The sequence below is a fragment of the Haliaeetus leucocephalus genome, unplaced genomic scaffold, assembly GCF_000737465.1.
Source record: "Haliaeetus leucocephalus isolate CR32 unplaced genomic scaffold, Haliaeetus_leucocephalus-4.0 Scaffold13, whole genome shotgun sequence".
NCBI lineage: Eukaryota > Metazoa > Chordata > Aves > Accipitriformes > Accipitridae > Haliaeetus > Haliaeetus leucocephalus.
The window spans coordinates 1,533,084-1,552,820 of NW_010972449.1; the positions used below are offsets into that span (position 1 = coordinate 1,533,084).

The window sequence follows — 19,737 nt, forward strand, 5'->3', positions numbered from 1 at the left end:
TCCCCCCCGCCCTGCACTCCCTCAGCTCTCCTCCATCTCACGCTGTTCTCACCCACGTCCCAGGGAGGGCTCAGACCCCACGGCTTCACCCACGGTGCAGAAGCTGCTCCTCCCTGCGTGCCCCAGGAGTGCCTCCTTTCCCCTCCACATGCCCCCAGGTCCCCTTCGCTCCCCCCGCATGTGTGCTCACCTCCCCTCATTACCCTCCATGCACTCAGATCCCTTGTGCACTCACTTCTCCATCCCCCTCTATGCACTCGTTCACTCCCCACTTTACACAGTTTATTCCTGTTCCCCTCCAGCACGCTCAGAGCCCTCCACCCCCCTCCAACCTCTGTTCCACCCTGATCCCATCCTGCTCTGTTTGGCCATTCCCATCCATACGTGCCGATCTCCTCCCTCACCCTCTGATCCTTCCCTGCTCTCCTCTGAACACACAGCTCCTCTCCGTGTGCCTTTTCAATCCCTCCCTTTACCCTCGCAGGGCGCTCAGACTTGACCCGTCCCTCCATCCCCTCCTGCACGCTCTGGCCCCTCTGTTACCCACCCTACGGTTCCCCTGCACGGCTGCCGTGATTCCCTCCCTGCGGATCCTGCTCCCCTCGTCCCCTCCCTGTGTAAATTCCCTCCATGCTTTCCATCACGGCCAGGGATCCCCCTCAAAACCACACCACAAGGTACAGGTTAACTCCCAACTTAGATATGGAGCAACACTTCAGAAGGACTTGGGGAAAAATTTTTATAACAAAAAAAAAAAAAAATCCAAAACAATTAAGCCTCCCTAGAGTCAGCATCACCCACCCATGTCCTGCCCATGCACCAGTTGTTTCTTCTGTTATACTGGGACCAACACGGCCCCACAGCGACTTTCTCCATCACACTCCCTGCAACCCCAGCACTGCTCACGGCGACTGAGCCAGAATCCTGTACCAGTACTGGAGTCCGTCACAGGCATCAAGAGGAGCAGGCTACTGGGACCCACTTCCCGAGCTCTGCCTGTGCTGGGTGCCACCTTGTTAAAAAGGACACCTGAGACAGAGAGGAACATGAAGAGAGGGGGGAAAAGAAATGGAGAAACGAGGCTGGGGAGGGACAGAATGAAAGCTGGGGAAGGGGTGAGTGGAGAGGGAAGCGGGGACGCTCCGACTGAACCAGCCTGCTGCAGGACACTAACAGCCTGCTCTCAGCCACGTGGCAATGAGGATGTGCTTGACGCTGGGCATCCAGCTGGAGTTCTGGCCGTTTCCACGAGAAGGGATGGAAACTATGAGCCTCGTGTCTCTTCTTCCCTTGTTTCCTGTGGAGAGCCCCCGCCGTGCTGCTCGCCATCGTCACCTACATGGGGCAAGAGCAGCATCATCTCAGCAAGAGCCAACAAGCCAGACAACAGGAATTCCTCCTTCCCCGGCAGCTTCTCCTGGAAGACCCACAGCTTAGCACGAGAGCAGGCGGCTCCAGCCCCAAAACTGGTCCGTCAGGCAGGCACCAGGGCTCACCTTCCGTAAGGCAGTTGAGGTAAGCAGTCTGGACACTGTTCCCATTGACCAGCGCCATCGCCTCGTGCTTGGTGGAACTGCTTATGGTCTCTTCTTCCCCCTTCCCCTCCTCGTCATCTTCTGAGTCCACCAGCACTAAGATATCACCCGAGTCCTGATTCCTGTGAACAGCAGAGCAAGCAGAGGTGGGCTGAAAGGCTAAGGATGGCCTGTCCTGACCCCTCCCTCCAGCCTGTGCCTCCCCTGGCTTTGACAACCCTCTACGCCAAAATGGCCAATTCTGATGGATTCTCCCAATCCTGCACTATGTTCAAAGAACAGCTGGTTTCAGACCCTGCTGGCAGCAACACCACCACTGGCATTCTGCACTACTTCCTATTCGTCTTCCAAAGTCCTCAACCACTAATATTCTAATGTACTAAACGGCACGAGCCCCTCCCAAGTGGAGTTATTCTCCCCTCCTGTACACATGGGGATACGAAGGCATTCAGAAAAGAGCCTTCCCACGCTGCAGCACCACAGCTGTGGGAACAGAACCAAGAGGGGCAAGGGAAGGGAGCGGGGCCAGGAGGGGTGCGAGCAGGAAGCAGAGAAGAAATCTGGTGCACCTGAACCCCAAGAAGCCACTTGTTCACGTGCAGTTATCAGACATCCCCCCTGAGAGAGGAAGGACATGGGCAAACACCCACACAGAGCGGCAGAAGATCACCGTTTCCATTTACTCTAAGTCTTCAGGCTCACCTGCACCAAGGAGCAGCTCTCCCACACAACCTCCCCCCACGCTAACGGGCGCCTTGCCAGCACCACCCCTGCGCATCCCAAAGCGACACCACTCCTGCTCTGATGCCAAGCGCTCTCCTCTCCCCCCATCCTCCTGCTCCCACGCCGAGTCTCACCCAGCCCCACCATTCCCTTCCCGTGGGAAGCACAGCTCCACGTAAGAACAGCTTTGCTCTGGGGATGGCTCCTGCCTCAGAGGTGGGTTCCCTACCCTACAGTGAGATCACTTCTGTCAGGAGGCGGACTAGCAAGGCCACACAGGACTGGGCTGAGGAAAATCAACACCCACCTGAATGCAGCACCTGAACGGGAGAGAAGGGAAGGGAAAAGACAGCGTTAGAAACCAGCCCCAGAGCAGTCCCTTGGGCAGTGCGCTGCTGGTTTTACTGTACCACCCCTGCCAATCCTGCCTGCGGTAGGATGGTCTCTGGCAGCCACACGTAGAGGCATGGATGCGAAGCTGACCTGCCCACGTATACAACGAGAACACCAGAGAGGTCACAAGGAAAAGGGAGAAGGCCCAGCACAGCACAGCTCCCCGGAGAAGACAAGGGGAAGGTGCCTGAAGCACTCAGTTGGGGAAGGGCCTTGCGTTTCCAACCCATCTGCCTCCAGAGTTTTGACCAGGAGCAGGATGAGGCCCAAGGGCTGGGGTGATTGTCACAGCACACCAGAAGGGTCTAGCTGGTTAGGGATAAAACCAGGCCACCCCAGGAAGGAGTAACCTCCTCCCTGTCTTGTGCACAGGAGAGCTCCTACCTCTCAGGCACAAGAGGGGATTGTAGTACAAGACGATCCCGGTGACGGTGAGAATAGCCAGCAGGGACAGGACCACCACTGCACCCACGACCCCGACGATGTTCACCGGCTCTGTGGAGAGGAGACACAGGAGGCCAGCTTGTCAACAAGACATGGATGGATGAGGAAATCTCAGTGCCTGGTGCTGTCTCAGCTCCTATTTCCCATCACTGCAACAGTCCCACCAGCACAAGGGGCGAGAGTTTCAGCATTCCTACTTCATTGATATAGAAACCACCACAGTAAGGCCCCTGTTTTTGTGCCCATGTGCATTTAAGTGAAAGGAAATCAGGCCCTGCCCATTGCACCTTGAGCAGCTTGGCCCTCGGAGGTGTACCTCTGCACTCACAACCCCCAGGAGGGACCAAGGATGCTCCTCTCTCAGGCCCATTACACTGAGGAGAGGGGAATCAGGCCTTTTCACCCTGGGATGGAGGGAGCCAGTCCTGTATCTACACTTGCCGCAAGAGTATGGAAAGTGTCAACAGGCTAAGAGGGCTCTTAGTGGCGAATGGAGCCCCTTGGGAGCTCACCAATGACCCCACTGAGCTGTGTCCCTGACTCCTCCTCAATCCCTGCTGCAGCAACCCCAGGCAGCCCCACTCACGCTTCACTGTCAGGCAGACGAACAACTCCCTCAGTCCCACAGGGTTCTGTGCCTTGCAGACGTAACAACCCCCGTCAGTGCCCTGGGAGCAGTTCCGGATGGTGAGCCGGGACACGTTGCCCTCCTGGGCAATGAGGTACCTCCCTCCGGGTTGGATCTCCACCTCTGGCTGGGTGATGCCGCGCAGCCAGGTGAGCCTCGCTGCCGGGGTGCTCTCAGTCACACGGCATGTCAGGGTCACGTTGTCACCCACAAAGCAGGTCTTTGGGGGCTCCGACTCCAGTGAAGGGATTTCTGAACAGCCCAAGGGGAAAAAAAAAAGAAAAAGAAAAGAGTCAAGGAGGGAATAGAGGAGTTTAACATAACAAGCCATCAGCCATCTGACTGATTAATAATCATTAACAGAAGGAAGTCAGACAGGAGTCTGGGACTTGAGCGCTATGGGTTTGGCATTCAGCTCACTCACAAGACTTCAGCAGCCTTCCAAGGAGCAATCTGAGCAACTTTCACGTTGCTCAGTCCCTTTTTTGACACCTGTCTTTATATCCCCAGGGAGGAACAGTCAGAGGGTTGCCAGTGGGAAGATGGCAGAGAGGAGAAAGGCAGCCCAGGAATTTTCCTTGGGAGCAGCAGAGCTCACAACCCTTGGAGAATAAATACAGCTCAGGTTTTCAAAAGCCAGCCACTTTAGTCAGACCCCTTAGTTGCTTGAAGGGGGCCTGGGGGCATGCACAACCCTTCTGCTATAAACCCAGCCCGGCCAAATTTAATCTCAAGATGAGCAAGGCACTAAAACCACCTCTCACTTTCACACAGGCATGAGTGCTTGCACAGGTGAAAAGCTTGATGCAGGAAGATTTGTCAGCCCCTGAAGATGTACCCAAAACACAATTAACTCACCTGTGACTGTGCCATGATGGATCTCAGCTGCAGGACTTCTGTGCCTTGTGCAGTCACCTTTGCACAAGCCAAGCCCTGCCAGGCTGCCTCATTAGCATTGCCCCCTGCGGCAAGTGCTCCCCCCGCAAGCCTGGCTTGCCTGATCACTGCCTTAGTGCTTTGGAGGGCAGAGAATGATGGGGGTGCCTGTCTGCCCCACCATTAGCAGGCTCATTAATAGTTAATAAGGTAGGCAAGTCAACTCACTTATCTCCACGGTGCATGCAGGCTGCTCCTGCTTGACGACATGGCTCCCGACACACTTGAACACTTTGCGGTGGGAGAGGTGGGAGCTGTTCAGCGTTTCCACGTGGGTGTCCGAGGAGCTCGTGGAGCTGATGACCCAGGTTGAGTTCTCCAGATCATGCCCCTCTTCTCTCCAGTGCAGGGTGGGGTGGGGGTACCCCCCAGGCCAGCTGCAAAACAGCTGCAGCATCAGCCCCGATGAGGAAGTCTCAGCCCAGCACTTTGGGGTTGAATGCGGTGGATCTATCAGCAAGAACAGCGCATAGTTAGAAACATTTCCAAGTCACAGCTCTCAGCACCTCAGGGCTGGAACCCCCAGAAGTGCTTGTTTTTGCCATCATTCCCCTTGAAAGTCTTCCTGCTTCCCCTGCCTATCTTGCTCCCTGACCTGTGTCCCACAGCCTCAGGGGAGCACAAGTCTGAATGACAGTCAACACGGACCAAAAGCTGTAACAGCAACCACAGCCAAGCCTTGAGAGACTAATGCACAGGGAGGAAAAAAATTATTGCCCCAGCTTTATCCAATGGAGAGAAGGTAAGCACCTAAAAACACAGCAGGAGAACAAAATCTCCGTGCTGCCCTTGGCAATTCATCACAGCACAGGTCCTCATGCCTCAGATACAAGGGGGTGACACTGATTCACACTACGTAAGAACAAGGCTCTGCCTCTCCATGTCGCTGATACAAGCGCTCGGATTTCCCAAGGGAACATGGAAAGCATGAGGGCTCTTGCCAAGGGACAAGTAACCAGCTTCTCAGAGCCACCAGCTCAAAGCTGGAGCACTTCCCCAGCAAGCCCAGCACATTGTTGGAGGAGGAGGCTGTTCCCAGCATACAAGATTCTCTCTCCACAGGGAATCCTGGTGACTCCAGGTCGCAGCGTCAGGGCCACAGACACATGCCACTGAAGCCAAACCAATCGTGCTCCGTGGGGCCAGACAGTATCACTCAACCACGCACCACAGTCTGTGTCCGCACCACACCTCAGCAGCAGGGACAAACTCCAGCAAAGAACATAGGTAGGGTAAGTCACCACTGGCCTCATGCCAGGGCTGATCACTTGGTAACCGCCACAACTATGTTTGTTACTTAAATACAGAAACAACTACACGATAGCAGGAATGGGTCAGAAGTCAATAGAAACCCAAGAGCAATCCCTTTGGGCAGAGCAGGTCTCACGTTTCATGCAGTATGAGTTCCTGCCTCTCTCCCATCAGCTGGCTTCACACACACACCTGTGCACAGATAGACACACGTGTTCGTTTAACAGCCATAGGGATTCTGGACTCCGATCCAGGCAGAATTAACACACTGTACCCTTGTGGCTGGCTTGCCTAATGCAAAACTGAACAAGACCCCACCAAGAGATCAGATGCTGCCAAAGCAAGCCCCACACAAGAGCTGTCAGAGGGATAGCCTGATGTTTATTTTGCAGAGCATTTATTCAAGTGACTTTCAAATGACATGAGTTAAAAAAAATTAAAAATCACGGCAAAACCCCAGGTGAGCGACAAGAACATACCTTCTTGGGGCTTGGCTTTCCAGGAATTATACGCACACATCTCGTATGATCTTTGAAACCATCCAGCTCTGGCAAGAAAGTTCTCTATAACACTTCCTCTGTTCCAGCTCTGGGAAGGTCTCACAACCAATCCCAAAACCTGGCTGTGGTTAATAAAAGCAACCTGTCAGCCTGAATCACCAGAAACTGCCCCACGTCAAGAGGCAGACGCAGCCCTTCCAGGACATCCAGCCAGAGAGCTGCACTTTTTGTGCTGGTTCCAGGAACCTGCCTCCTGAAGCCATCAGCTTTACATCCTGAACTCCCAGGCTCTCCCAGTACAACTCTACTCTTCTGTCCAAATGCTAACAGAGATCTCTTTCCAAAATGTTAACACAACAAAACCCTAAAAACCTCCAACACCCCCCAACCAAAAAAAAGACTCCCAAAACACCAGCAAAAAGGACCTCATGCCCACAGAAGAGCCAACAGCAGCTTGTATCAAACTGCAGACAAACATACCAAGAAATCACTTGGAGGTGTGCAATTGCACGCTTCTTCATACCATGTGCTTCCTATCCAAACCAAACACAGAACAGCAGCTCAAGGCAGGGCTGCACCTTTGTCATGTTGCTAGAATGTTTACTCTACTGCTTGTGGTTTTTTTAAATGCAGTTTTAAGCAAAGAGAACTTTTTGGTACAAGCCACGAGGTGGGTTGAAGACTGTCAACTGGTAACTCCCACATGAAGCCCACAGATCCTGGGTGGCTCTTTTACAGCGGCGCCAAGTCTATGTCTGAGAGGTTCACTCCAGCCTGGGCTAAGCTGGTCCAGTAACAGTGAAGTGTGAAAAATCAGGGCCTGCGCTTCTAGTCTGAGGTTGAGAAGCTTCAGCTTCTGGCCTTTGCTAATGCTTCTTCTGCTGATCTAAAGCACCACCAGAAGTACCTCTCTCACCTATTTTAATGGCACGGCACTGTCCCATATCACCTTTGTAACCTTTGGAAATTAATTGACACATTATTTCTGTGCTAATAAATGAAGTTCAGAGTTCAGCACCAACACTTGGCATGCCATAGATATCTTTTGCTCACGAGTGTTTCACACCAATGCTCCAAATTTAGGGCTCCCCCCTCCTAGGCCCTGCGCCTACATATATATTCTCTGAAGCAGCCTGGAGTTCGATTCCTTCACTCCAGCCCTCCTTGACCCTCCAAACCCCATCTACAGGTTCCTTGCCCCAGGAAGGGAATTTTTACTCGTGTGACCTTACAGAGATTTAATCTGCACAAAACAGGTACAACAGCACGAACCCTTCACCAAACACCTAGGAGGAAGGAACACCCTGAATGCAAACAGAAAACAGGTCTCATGCACGGTAGGTGTTGACAGAAAGACCAGCAAGAAAGGAAGGGGCCAACAGACCAGAGTGTCACTGAAGTAGGCAAACTGGCAGCAGCCTTTCCCTCTTCTCAATCCTATAAACATAGGTTTGGCTGGCATAAAGGACAGCAAGTCACAGCCTAGGTGTGAGGGGCCAGAGCCTACATCACATCTGATTCGACTTGGTGAAGGGTCCAAGAGTGGTACCAGCCATAGGACCTGCAGTCCCTGCTAATCGGGAGGCAGCTGCTCCACACAAAACAGATGAGGCATCTGGGCAAGATAATGGTTCCCCGGCAGAAGCAGGAAGGACCTGCGGCAGTGGCGTGCAAAGCAAGCGACTTGAGTGCTCTCCAGCCCGATGTTCCACCTGTGCTGTGAAGATTTCTAAGAGAATGAATGAATGAAATACGGATGGAAATGGGAGAGAGCACCAAAAGACACAACAGGACAAAAAGGCTGAAAGAATGGCCTGTGCTGGTAATGACAGGCATGCTCCCAGGACAGTGCTCCTAGCAGTAAATTTAAGGAATGTGGTGTTTCCATTAAAAATGGAAGGCTGCACAGTAAGACTTGGCACAGACAACTCGTCAGCTGAAGACCCTCCATCCTCTCACCAAAACGATGGCAACAAGGAATGGCACAGCACATCTATTTCAAACACGTATTTCAATCAAGGGGAAAAAAGAGAGCGGGCAGCAGCCCCCACTCTAAGATTTATGAAGGCTCACGTCAGCCAGATTCTGAGGCAAAGGGCCACCCTGGAACAGCTACAGGATATGAAAGATCTGACCAAAAACTAGTTTATCATCACCAGTGAAGAAGGAATTGAAGAGACATAGTGAGGACTTGACAGCTGGCATTTCATCCTCTGCATCGCAAACAATTGATCCTTGACAGACCATTTAGACACGTTTTGGTGCTCGTGAGTGAATGTGTCATTAAGTAGTATCAGCCTGCTCACAGATTTTGCATGATAAGACTACCTTGCTGTTTTTTACATTACTTTTCCACCAGTGCCAGATGAATCTGGGGACCTGTGAGACTGAGGGGAGGAAATTCACAGACACGGGACAGACTTACTGGCTACCAGGAGCCGGACCCTGTGCTCATGGTCCGTCTTGTTCAGCACTTCTTTGCAAGTGTAGTTGCCTTCGTCCTGCACACGCAGCTCCGTGATGCGCAGAGAGCTGTTGTCAACGAGGGAGAAACGGACGTCCGGGGGGAAGGTGACCCTTGAGGAGAAGAGTGGGGGGAAAGAGTGCGGATCCCCTTGAAACCAGACCACCTCGGTTGCTTCTTTGGAGACATTTCGGCATAAAAGGAGGATGCTTCCTCCAACCTTCCCAAAGACCACTTCCTCTGTTCCTGCAAAACAGAATGGACAGTGTTAGGGATGTAGGGAACCGGCAAAGCCCTCTTCTGTCAGCAAAGACCCGGACATCTGATATATATCAACCCTCTGGGGTGCTTGTTAGCGGGCTACTGTCAAAGGATCTCCGAGACGCATTTGGCAACTAAAAACGTTTGAGTGCAGACACACGATCAGGAAGAGGAACGCAGCTTAAAAGGCTCAAGAAGAAAGCAAGGACAGGCTATTTCTGCCTGAGAGAGGAGGGCAACAAACAAGTGACCTGAAGGAGCCAGAGGAGAGCGGTGTTAGAGGACTAACGACGTGGGGTCACAGCAACGCCCATGCTCAGCCAACGTTTTGCTGGACCACTTGCCCCAGTAGCCCCATCCCCGCACTGCTCAGGAGAGTGCACGGTACCAAAAAAAGAGACAAAAACCGCCTCGGTACTGGCAGCCGTCGAGGAAGATGACACGACTGTCGATATCCCCCTTTTGCCTTTTTCCTACTTTCCCGTTCCTGCCAAAATGGCACCTGGACCCTACAGCCAGCTCGAGGGTCCGCAGGAGTCCCCGCTTCTACCAGCCCCCCTCAGCGTCTGCCCTGCTTGTTTTCAATGGGGAATCGTGTTACTTTGAACACACAAAAAAATTACTTTTTTAAAAAAATAAATTGGCGTTAGGGCCCACTGGGGAGCTCCCCTCAGGAGCACGGCGGACTGAGGTACTGCTCTAACAGTCGCCCACACACGGTGGCCGCTCCCCTCCCCTCCCCTCAGCCCCCGCTACCTGCGGCGTCCCGGCGCTGCACCAGCCTCCAGACGCAGAGGGCGAGGAAGAACCGGGCTGGCGGCGTCCCGCCGGGGAACCGCATCGCCGTGTGCTGCCGCCAGAGCCTCCCGCCTCGGGGAGGCGGCGCTGCCTCGCCTCCGCCCCGGCGAACGGGCAGGGGAGGGCCGGCGGGCCCGTCCTGCCCCGCTGCCCGCTCGCTGGGGCCCGTGAAGGGGGTCGGGTAGCCATCCCCGCCGCCTCACACCCGCCATCTTGAGCACCCGCCATCTTGGGGGCACCCCCCCGCCGCCATCTTGGGCAGCCCCCTCAGAGCGGCCCGAAGCCAGTTTCCCTGCCCGGGCAGGCAGGCACTGACCTGGGGTGCAGTCCAAGGATCGGGAACGTTTAACGCCAGGAGGATGGTGTTTCCAGACGGCAAAACTAAGTGAAGGTAGTAAGCGAACCCCCCGCCGCCCAGAGGATCTTCCATAATTCAACCACTTAGAGACACCTCAAAAGCAGCGGGAGGAACAGTGATAAATGACTATGAACAGTGCCACAAACTGTATGATTCTTGGCTAAGGGCAAAACCAACCAAACAAAAAAACCCCAGGCAGCAGCATAAACCAAAGCTGGAAAGAAGCAGACCACAGACCGAAGAGGGACTGGCAGGAGGAAGCAGGTGGAAAGGGTAAAGGATGAGCTTCTCCACAGCTGGATGGGTCCCAAGGAAACAGGCAACAAAGAGAAAGGCACTAGTGCTTTCAGTTTCTTTAAAGGCATTCCCTTGGATTCCCCTGGGTGAACGTAACAGCCAGTGTGCTGTTCAATTTCTGCAGCAGATGTGTTAGGAGAAATTGTCCCAATGACAGGTTTTTCTTGCTGACTGATGCCAAGTAGACCCAACGGTCCTGCATTGTCCACCATTGCAGACAGCAACTTCCACGCTGGTTTGTTGTATGTAGTAATACACAGATTACTTCTCTGCGTAACCCCGCAAAAAGGGCTGTAAGGCATGCAGGTATCCTCAGGTCCCTCCAGGACACCTTACCGCTTGGGAAAGGCCAGCTCTCCAGCAGCTATCGCACATTGGGCTAAGGCTTGCATGGAGCAGAGCACCGAGATCCACGGGGCTGGCCCCTGGCACGTAAATTATAACCTAATTAACGTCAGGGCCAAGGCCGTTAAGCAGGGGCAGCGCTGCTGCTTTAGGTAATCGCCCTGCTTCTGCTCCCCGTCGGCCGCGGCCCCCCCGCCTGGGGGCGCCCCAACGGCTGGAGTGGGGGAAAGGCTAGCGGCGCGCCGCCGCCAATGAGAGCGAAGCGTGGCCGCGCCTCCGCCAATGGGAGCGGGGGGCGGGGATTGGGCGGTGCGGTCGTAGTGCGCTGAGCGGAGGGGAGCAGCAGCCATGCCGGTGGACCTGGGGCTGTGGAGCGGGCCGCTGAGCCTCACCGAGGTGGAGCAGAAGCCGGCGCACCCGCTGCGTGTCAAGTATGGCTCCGTGGAGATAGACGAGCTGGGCAAGGTGCTCACGCCCACTCAGGTGAGCAGGGCTCGGCCCCGCTTTCCCGGGGAGGGGGGGGGTGTGTGTCGCAGGGGGGCGCGGCAAAATGGCGGGAGGCGGCCGGGCCTCTTGCGCCTTCGCTCCGGCAGATCGGAGCCTCGCCGGGTGCGGGGGGGAGAGAGAGGTGCCCCGCTTTCCTGTCGACTTTTGTACGGGGGCGGCGCGGCCAGGCCTGGCTCCGTGCTGCGGGAGTGGTCCCGGCGGCTCCCGTGGGCTGGGCGTGAGCTGGCGCTGAACGGCCTTGAACTCGCTCGGGTGCTGCTGGCTGCGCTGGTCACGCGTGGCCTCCGTGTGCAGTGCAGCTGGCTGGCGCAGGCTGCGTGGTGCCGGCAGGAGGGCTGGCCGGTTGGGCTAAGGCTGTCATCTCTCCAGGTCCAGCATCGCCCCACCAGCATCGAGTGGGATGGCTGTGATCCGCAGAAGCTTTACACCCTGGTTCTCACAGACCCAGATGCTCCCAGCAGGAAGGACCCAAAGTTCAGGTAATGGGCGCGGGCAGCTCCCTATCTTGCCTGGGGAAAAGGGAGCATCTCTCTTGATCTGAGCAGAGGCTTAGAAGGAGATGAGGAATGTGCTCTGCTTAAGGTGCAGCAGTGAGAAACAGTGCCCTTGCATCTCTCCTTGAGACAGGGACAGCATGGGGAGGAGCAGCTGCTTTTGCCAGGGGTGGTTGAAGGTCTGCTGTTGCTTGGAGAAGCACAGCATTGGCTGCCTGCTCTAATTTGGCACATGTGTGAGTTGGAATTAGGTCTGTCAGTACTAGCAGTGGAGTCTTAAACCTGGGACCAGCTCACCTTTCTCAAATCAGGCTCAGAAGCATGTGGAATACCCACTCTTAGAGGTCAGGCTCTGGGAAACCCAGGCAGGATGACAGAGCTGGTTTTGACAGGCTCTGCTGCCTGAAGGAGGCAGTACCTGCTCTAGGACTGGTGCTCTTTGGGTGGCAGCTGTTAGCTTCAGTTACCCTATACTGACAGCCTGACAGAAAAGCAGCAGCTCGGAGTAATGAAGGATCTTAGCTGAGGCTGTGATGCAGTCTGATTGTTTTTTGCCTTCTTCCAGGGAATGGCATCACTTCTTGGTGACCAACATGAAAGGCAACAATGTGGGGAGTGGGACCGTGCTGTCAGATTACGTCGGCTCCGGACCTCCCAAGGGAACAGGTCGGTACCTGGCTGCAGCAGTTCCCACGCTCTGAGCACAGCCGTGCTGCATGGATCAAATGCGGTGTGCAGGGGAGGGTGGGGAGGCCTGCAGAAAACTGGCTGCCTGCTTGGCGTGTGCTGCATGGCTGGGCAAACGCTGTCCTGCGCTGTGGAAACGGACCATGCGGGACTGCCTGCAGCTGCTTGTAGCCACAGCCAGCATGGACACGGCCCTTTGTTGGATGGCAGGCTTGTGCTGTCCTGCCTGCAGTTGGTAGGCAGTGTTGCTTGGTGAGGGGGAGCACTAGCTCAGGCAGGACATGAGCTATTTAAGCCTATCTCGTACATCTTCTCTAAGCTCCTTTAGCTCCATCATACTTACCCTTCTGATCCTGGGGAATGCAGGTGTCTGTTTCCCTGTGTTCCTGGGGTCACTTCAAAGCAAACCTTAAACCCGGGAACTGCAGGTGACTGGCACTTGTAATGCTGTCTCCTCCCTGCAGGGCTGCATCGCTATGTGTGGCTGGTGTATGAGCAGCCGAAGCAGCTGACCTGCAACGAGCCCATCCTCTCTAATCGCTCTGGTGACAAACGAGGGAAGTTCAAGGTGGCTTCTTTCCGCAGCAAGTACGAGTTGGGGGTGCCGGTGGCTGGCACTTGCTACCAGGCAGAGTGGGATGACTATGTGCCAAAGCTCTACGAGCAGCTGTCAGGGAAGTAGGGCGAGGGGCCCTGAAGAAGCACTGTGCAGCACGCTCTGCGCCCCTGGAGACCAAGCTGGTCAAAGCACATCGCTGTAGTTTTGTTTGATTAGTGAGTTGAACCCAACTGCTCCTGTGCTGACTGCTGGAACTGTAACCCTGTCACTGTCCCTGGCCTGAACCTGCTTCTGCATCAGTGTGGTCCAGACCTGTGCTGGGCTTCAGCCGATTCCTGTAGGTACAGGTAATCGCTAGCTAGATGAGCTTCTGGCAAGGTGTCCCTTTAAGGGCCACCCCCTCCAAGCTGACCTGCTTAAGGGAAACCAAACCCTCTGTGAATTAGTGTCACTCAGTGTTTCTACTGTACTGAAATGGTATTATGTGGCAGCAGTGTGGGTACAGAACCACTTCTGGGTTGGCGCTGGCAGTGTAGCCTCCCCTTTCCAGGAGAGGAAATGGCAGTCTAAGGGAAACTACCGTTCTTTTGGTTTTGTTTTGGGGTTTTTTTGTTTTTGTTATTTTTACCCTCAAGTATTTGGCCAGTGCCTCCACTTCACTGAAGTGAACCACTAAAACAGTGAAGGCATAGCTGGTAGGAGGAGGCAGGGAAGCTGGTTTATAGCACTACCTTCTGTTCTCTGTTGCCCCTCAAAGCTGAGAGACCACTGTCATTTTGTTCAAGTTCTGTTGTGACCTGATGTTAACATGCTGTTTGCTCACAGTGCAATTAAAAACTTACCATGGTAGATGGTGTGGTTGTCTTCTTGGGGGACGAGGGCAGTGCTTACAGGAGCAGGTTGGTGTCAACAGGTTCCTTTCCGCCTCCTGATGTAGAGGCTGGACCCTCTGGCAGGAGCTCCACCCTCCTGGCAGTGCCACCTGAAACAAGTGCTGATGGTGGAGGAATGCAGCTCAAAGCAGTCAATGTCTCTCTGTCCAACAGCCTACCTTGTGCCAACTTAAGTCTACTTGCCTTGAGGTGCAGCTCGCCTTCACAGTAAAGGCTTATGGCAAACAGAGTGCTGGCAGGCTGGCTTTAGAAATTCAGAGAGGACACTTCTTTTTCCAGGGTTTTTCTGAAGCCACCATCTCAGCAGCAGCAGGGCGATTTACCCCCTGAAAACCTCCTGTCCCGTGTTAGAACCTTGACATTCCTTGCAGCTGATGGGGCAGCCTGTGCTCACAGCTCTGTCCTGTGCCTTGGCCAGCTGTGGGGGAGCAGAGCCAGCTGTTAACAAGCCCTTCCACCCTGGAACAAACCTCCTTGTGGCTGAGAGAGCCCAGTGCCTTTAGCCCATGTTTGGTAGCTGGCAGAGGTGCCTGTCCCATGGGATCTCCCATGCCTGGTGCTCCCTGGAGGCCTCCTCCTTTCCACCCAGCAGGTGCTGTGCTGCAGGAGCTCGCACCACCACAGCTGAGCCCTGATTGCAGATTTCAGCTCCTGCGAGAAGCACCACCAGCTTTACTGACCTGAAGCCACTTCCCAGCCAAGCTGCAGGGTCCCAGTTTTTTCCTGATCCTCCAACAGCTTGCAGTGAGGCCTGGTGGTGTCTCCTAAGCACTTAAAGCAGAAAATGAACTTTTGGTCCGGTCTGACATCTTTAAAAAGTTAAAAAAGAGGAAGCCAATGTAATTCTACTTCATGGAACTAGAAGCCTTCCCCCTTTTTTAAACTGCTGCTTTTCTCAAAGATCTGCACCCAAGTGATCAGAGAAACGGGTATCAAAAACCTCAACATGCTGCGTCAGGGCCCTGTAAAAATCAGCATGACGCTCTAATGACCAAGACCCACAAGATGAAATGCATCAGGTGGGTGGAGACATGCTTGAGAACAGCCATACTTCACCAGGCTCAGCAAGGGCTGATCCACCTTGGGCTGGAAGCGGGACATAAAGAATAAGCCACAATCCATTAGCCTAAAAACCTCCACTGTCAAGAAAACCAGGTTTAGAACAAAGCCCCAGAGGTTCCTCCAGCCCTGTCAGGGCTGGAGGGACATCTCGCCCCTTGCGCGTCCACAAGAGGTGCGCTGGTGGGAGTGCAGTGGGTCACCTCCCCTGTTCCCACCTTCAGACTGTGCCGGGGACAGGCCACGAGCCGCTCTTGCCACAATGAGACAGCGAGGCATTGTGATGAACACTTTTATTTACAAATATAATTAAAAGCTCTGACAGTTATTCATGCTCTTCCTTGGAACCTGAAAAATGTTTTTGTTGTTTTGTTGGTTTTTTGTTGTTTTTTTGGTTTTTTTGTTTTTTTTAAAGTGCATGCAAAAGAAGTAAAGCCTTTTTTTTTTATCTTTTTATTGTAAGAAAATACACAGTTTGAAAGTGTGAATAATGCAATATTTATGACCAAGATCATGGGGTTGGGGGTGGACTTGGGGGAGGAACAACAAAAAAAAAAAAAAGAAAGAAAAAAAAGGGCTGGGGATGATCTAACAGACAGTGTTGAACTCCAAGTACTGAACTGGAGAGTGGGCGGGGTGGCTGGGAGCAGGAGGAAAGGGGGGAAAGAAGTAAAAAAATTTTTGATCAGAGAAACAGTTAAAATACAATATGAAAATAAGTAAAAGCTCTCCTTAAATTCCTTCTATACACAAAATACACGATTTGACAAAGCCCAATTTGTGCTACTGGGATCCTGTGGGCTCATTTAAGTGTATTCACATTCTCTGCGACAGCAGAAAATGATTATGATACAATCAAGAATATGCCGAGGACTGAGGTCTCATCCCCGCCTCGCCTGGCATGGTTCTTCTAAAAATCACCAGATCTTCGCCCCGCCCCTCCCCACCCCCAAAAAAGTAATAATATGTCACCACTGATATGTACATCACGATTAAGTTTTTTTTCTGTAAAATGTATCAAATTTCTCAATCTTTAATAAAATTTTTTATTATTTAATTATTCCTGATGAATAAATACCAAAAAAATAAAAATAAAATAAAATTATGCAGCAGCTAGTTAAGGTAAGGCTGCGGATTTAGTCTCTCTCCCCCTGGGTTTGTATATATCTTTTGATTATTATTATTTTTTTTGCTTGTACTTTCATTGATTGGTGGTAAAATGAGTGATTGCTCAAAAGCAACATACATCCACTTTTTTTTTTTCCATTAAAATTGTCTCCAAAGTTTTCACTGAAACATTTTTAATCATTGCACAGAGACATCAATACTGTGACATACTATGGAAAAGACCGCCAGGAGCTGTCCTGCACCGGGACTTGACACAGGGGGAAAGGGGGCCCCTGATGGAGTAAGAATATACAGGCACTAGTCCGACACGATGTCAGTAAGAGAGACAGAAAGAGAGAGAGCACGCCCGTTAACATGGGGAATGTTGGTTTTGCAAGTTTTATCATTGTTTTGTTTGCTTTTTGTCTTTTTTTGTTTTTAAATGGCAAAGAAATTTAATCTCATCTATAGTCCTCCTTGGGATATTCTAATGTGACCAAATTCCCAAAGCCCATTCGCAAGCTCTCCATGTCAAACGTTTCAATCTCTCGCTCCTGCCTTTCCAACAGAAACTTTATCCTCTCGCTGCGTTCCTTCTGGAGGGCGGCTAGCTCCTCTTCAATCTGAAAGAAGCACAGTCAGCAGCCCCTTAGCAGAGCATGACCGCCCCGGGTATGGCAGCTCCCGACGCATGGTGCCAGCCCCGTGTCCGAGGCGAGATCGACACATCTAACCGGCAGCCCACCCAAAACGTACCTTTTGTTCAAGATGTGCCCTGCGCAGCGACACCCGTTGCTCCAGCTTCTGGAGTTCTCTTTCATGCTGTGCTTCTGTCTGCATCTTAATTTTGCTCTGGTATGCGTTGAGCAGCTCCATCTCCTGCTGGAGTTGCAGTCTCAGGGCTTGGCATTCTGCTTCTTGGGCCTCATCCAGCCGTAGCTGTAAGATCAGTGGGAAAACAACATTCAAGCCTCCACTAGTAACTTCTCTGCTCCGACGCTAGCGACACACCGCTCTTCCTTCTCAAAGCCGGGGAGCCTCTGGTGTTGGTGGCAGAATGAGAAAGCAGGAAGGGCTTCATAAACAGCTGCTTCCCCACTGACACAGAGGCAGAAGCCTCAGAGAAGATCCAATTCTAAACCCCAGCATGCGAGGGGCAGCGGGGAAAGGATGCGTGTTCTGCGGGATGCTTATTACAAGAGGGAAAGTACCACATGACGTGTTATTTAAAACAGTTAAAAACACAGCCGCATCGCTCACCATCCAGCAGCTAGGACGGGAAGAACACGATATGCTGCAAGGACTGATGGCCCAACTGTACCCCAACTCCACGCACCTTGGTCAGAGACCCCCTGCCCAGGGACAGGAGGTGCCGGATGCTGCACCTACCGCTTGTGAGGCCATCATCTCGTTGATGCTCTGCTCATACTGCTCTGCCAGGATGGCGAGCTTCCTTGTCTGCTCATCCTTCAGACTCTTCAAAATTGTCTTGTGCTCACTCTTTGGAGTTACTTCCAGCTGGTGATTCTTCAGTGCTTTGTACTGCTTAGTTTGCACTTTGCATGTGTCCTGGAACTGCTTTTTGATCTGCATTTCCATAGCCTGCCAAGGAAGGAACAATGTGAGGAGCATGAAGAGCTTTGGGAATGGAAAGGTTGTAGTACATCCAAATGGGCAGGTTGGTGAGAGACAGCCACAGTTCTCCTGTGCTCTGCGCTGTCTCCTGCCCCTGCACGCGGGTTGAGCGGGGTGTACTCCACACACACAGCAACCTAACCAGCGGCATCAGCTCAGGCTCTCCTTCAGCGCTGACCACAGGCCTGGGCTGGGAACAGGATCCACTAAGCCCTCCTCAGCCCAGAACATCTCATCTCCTACCCCTGCTTCCTGCAGGTCACCCAGCCCCTCACCCTGCCCCCTGCCTCCCAAAAAGCATTTGCTTTTTCAAGGCCTCCCATTTTGCTACCTCACCAAGGCCTCCACAAACTGCCTCCCCCATCTCAACCATGCACTACATGGAGACCACAGATCCAAGAACTGGCAAGGGTGTGACAAAGCGAATAAAAGCAACGTGTCTTTTTGGACGTTCAGAGGAGGAACAGAAATCTCCCATAGCAAGCAGGTCAGAGGTTTCTAATCAACCTGCAGCCAAACTGGGACAGAGCACAGCACTCAGCACTCCCATGTGCTCTCTCTCCGTTGACTTTGAAAGCGAGGAAGCATCACCCAACCCCTTTCCATATCAAGGTTTATAGGCTGACACCAGCAAGGGCCTAAAGAAGTACAGCTCATCAGAAGCAAATTCTGTAATACTTTGCTAAGGACTAGCCTATTTTTACCCAGCAGCCTCAATTAGCATGGCACTTAAAAATTCCTCAGTGAGCTCTTTGCTATAATAGCCCACAACTTTCTTATACCAGAGCAGCCCTGCGCAAAGGAAAGGGAGGCAAGGGAGAGCACACAGTGCTGGTGGAGAACAGCGGTTCTGCAGCATGGATGCTGCACAGAGGAGGCAGCGAGCGCACAGCCCAGCCTGCCTGGCAGGACAGAGTTTGGAAGAGGAGGAAGGAAAGCTTCCAGCACCTTCAGGTTCTTTGGTTGCTGCCGGAGCTCCATGAAATGCTTCCTGTGCAGCTCCCGCTCTCGCCGCTTGTTGTATTCCAGCTGGTTCTCAAGCTCAGTCTGGTGCTGCAGCCGGATCAGGTCCATTCGCAGCTTCTGCAGCGTGTGCAGCTGCCTGTACTCCAGCTCACGCGTCGACTCGTCGTGCCGGATCAGCATGGCATGCTCCATTTCCTTCTGGGTCCGCTTCTTGTTTAACTCCTGCACAAGAGGACAGCAGAGCACAAGACAAAAGCTGAGGAGTGATTCTCTCTGCCCTAAGACGCAGTAGTTGAGTTTGTGAGGCTGGGTGTTTTGGTCACTTGTCTAGGTAACATCAAGGACTTCTACGTACCGCAGGGAAACACAAACCCAGCAGCACGATGGGAACGCTAATAAAGCAGCCACCTAGCATCCATCCATCCTCCTGCAACCTGCTCCTCTGGCAGCTCCTGGATCACCCAGGGAGTCTCCAGCAGGTGGCACTGGGTCCACATGCAAGCCTTCTGTGACTGCTGAGAATCACGGAAGTTATAATAAATACATCCTGGGGTGCTCAGAGCTGGGGTGACTGACAGAATCAGGGGCTCTTATTTGTCTGTTTTAAATCCCCCTGAGCCCCTGCTAGGCGCTGGGAGTTGAAGCTTCTCTCAACAGCTCCAACACACCACACCCGATAAGAAAAAGAATTTCATCTACCATTGTGTGTACAGGTGGCTTTTGGCCCCAAGCACAGCCTGTTTAAAATGAGGATACAGCCCAAGCCTCACACAATTTTGCAATGTGCGCATCAGAGTTCCTGCACACAGTGCCCTGCAGTCTAGGAAAACCTTCACTGAGTTGCAAGCCAAGGAAGAGGAAGATACCGGATTCTCTCCCCGATTACTGCTAGTATTT

The 19,737-nt window shown here is 53.0% G+C and overlaps 3 protein-coding genes across 6 annotated transcripts in view; 1 reads left to right on the plus strand and 2 right to left on the minus strand.

The window, feature by feature from the left end:
- Positions 1-14,362, plus strand: part of PEBP1 (phosphatidylethanolamine binding protein 1) — a 24,445-nt gene extending 10,083 nt beyond the window's left edge. The window contains exons 2-5 of one of the 2 annotated variants that reach the window (XM_010574312.1): positions 11,269-11,416; positions 11,810-11,919; positions 12,500-12,600; positions 13,086-14,362. In XM_010574312.1, the coding sequence (XP_010572614.1) occupies positions 11,282-11,416; positions 11,810-11,919; positions 12,500-12,600; positions 13,086-13,303 (564 nt within the window). In that variant the 5' untranslated portion in view covers positions 11,269-11,281 and the 3' untranslated portion in view covers positions 13,304-14,362. Of the gene's footprint in view, positions 1-11,250; positions 11,417-11,809; positions 11,920-12,499; positions 12,601-13,085 lie in introns of those variants that run through there. The other variant, XM_010574303.1, reaches the window with a different exon arrangement.
- Positions 1,265-9,976, minus strand: VSIG10 (V-set and immunoglobulin domain containing 10). The gene is made up of 8 exons (XM_010575629.1): positions 9,892-9,976; positions 8,836-9,120; positions 4,828-5,109; positions 3,682-3,975; positions 3,036-3,146; positions 2,566-2,578; positions 1,497-1,657; positions 1,265-1,335 (listed from the first exon to the last, which is right to left on the minus strand). The coding sequence occupies exons 1-8, from the start codon at positions 9,974-9,976 to the stop codon at positions 1,265-1,267; spliced, it is 1,302 nt and encodes a 433-aa protein (XP_010573931.1).
- A 1,048-nt stretch (positions 14,363-15,410) lies between the features above and the next one.
- Positions 15,411-19,737, minus strand: part of TAOK3 (TAO kinase 3) — a 93,642-nt gene continuing 89,315 nt past the window's right edge. For 2 of the 3 annotated variants that reach the window (XM_010574344.1, XM_010574325.1), the window contains 4 exons: positions 18,823-19,062; positions 17,629-17,841; positions 16,996-17,178; positions 15,411-16,862 (listed from right to left, as the gene is read on the minus strand). In XM_010574344.1, the coding sequence (XP_010572646.1) occupies positions 16,701-16,862; positions 16,996-17,178; positions 17,629-17,841; positions 18,823-19,062 (798 nt within the window). In that variant the 3' untranslated portion in view covers positions 15,411-16,700. The remainder of the gene's footprint in view (positions 16,863-16,995; positions 17,179-17,628; positions 17,842-18,822; positions 19,063-19,737) is intronic. The other variant, XM_010574333.1, reaches the window with a different exon arrangement.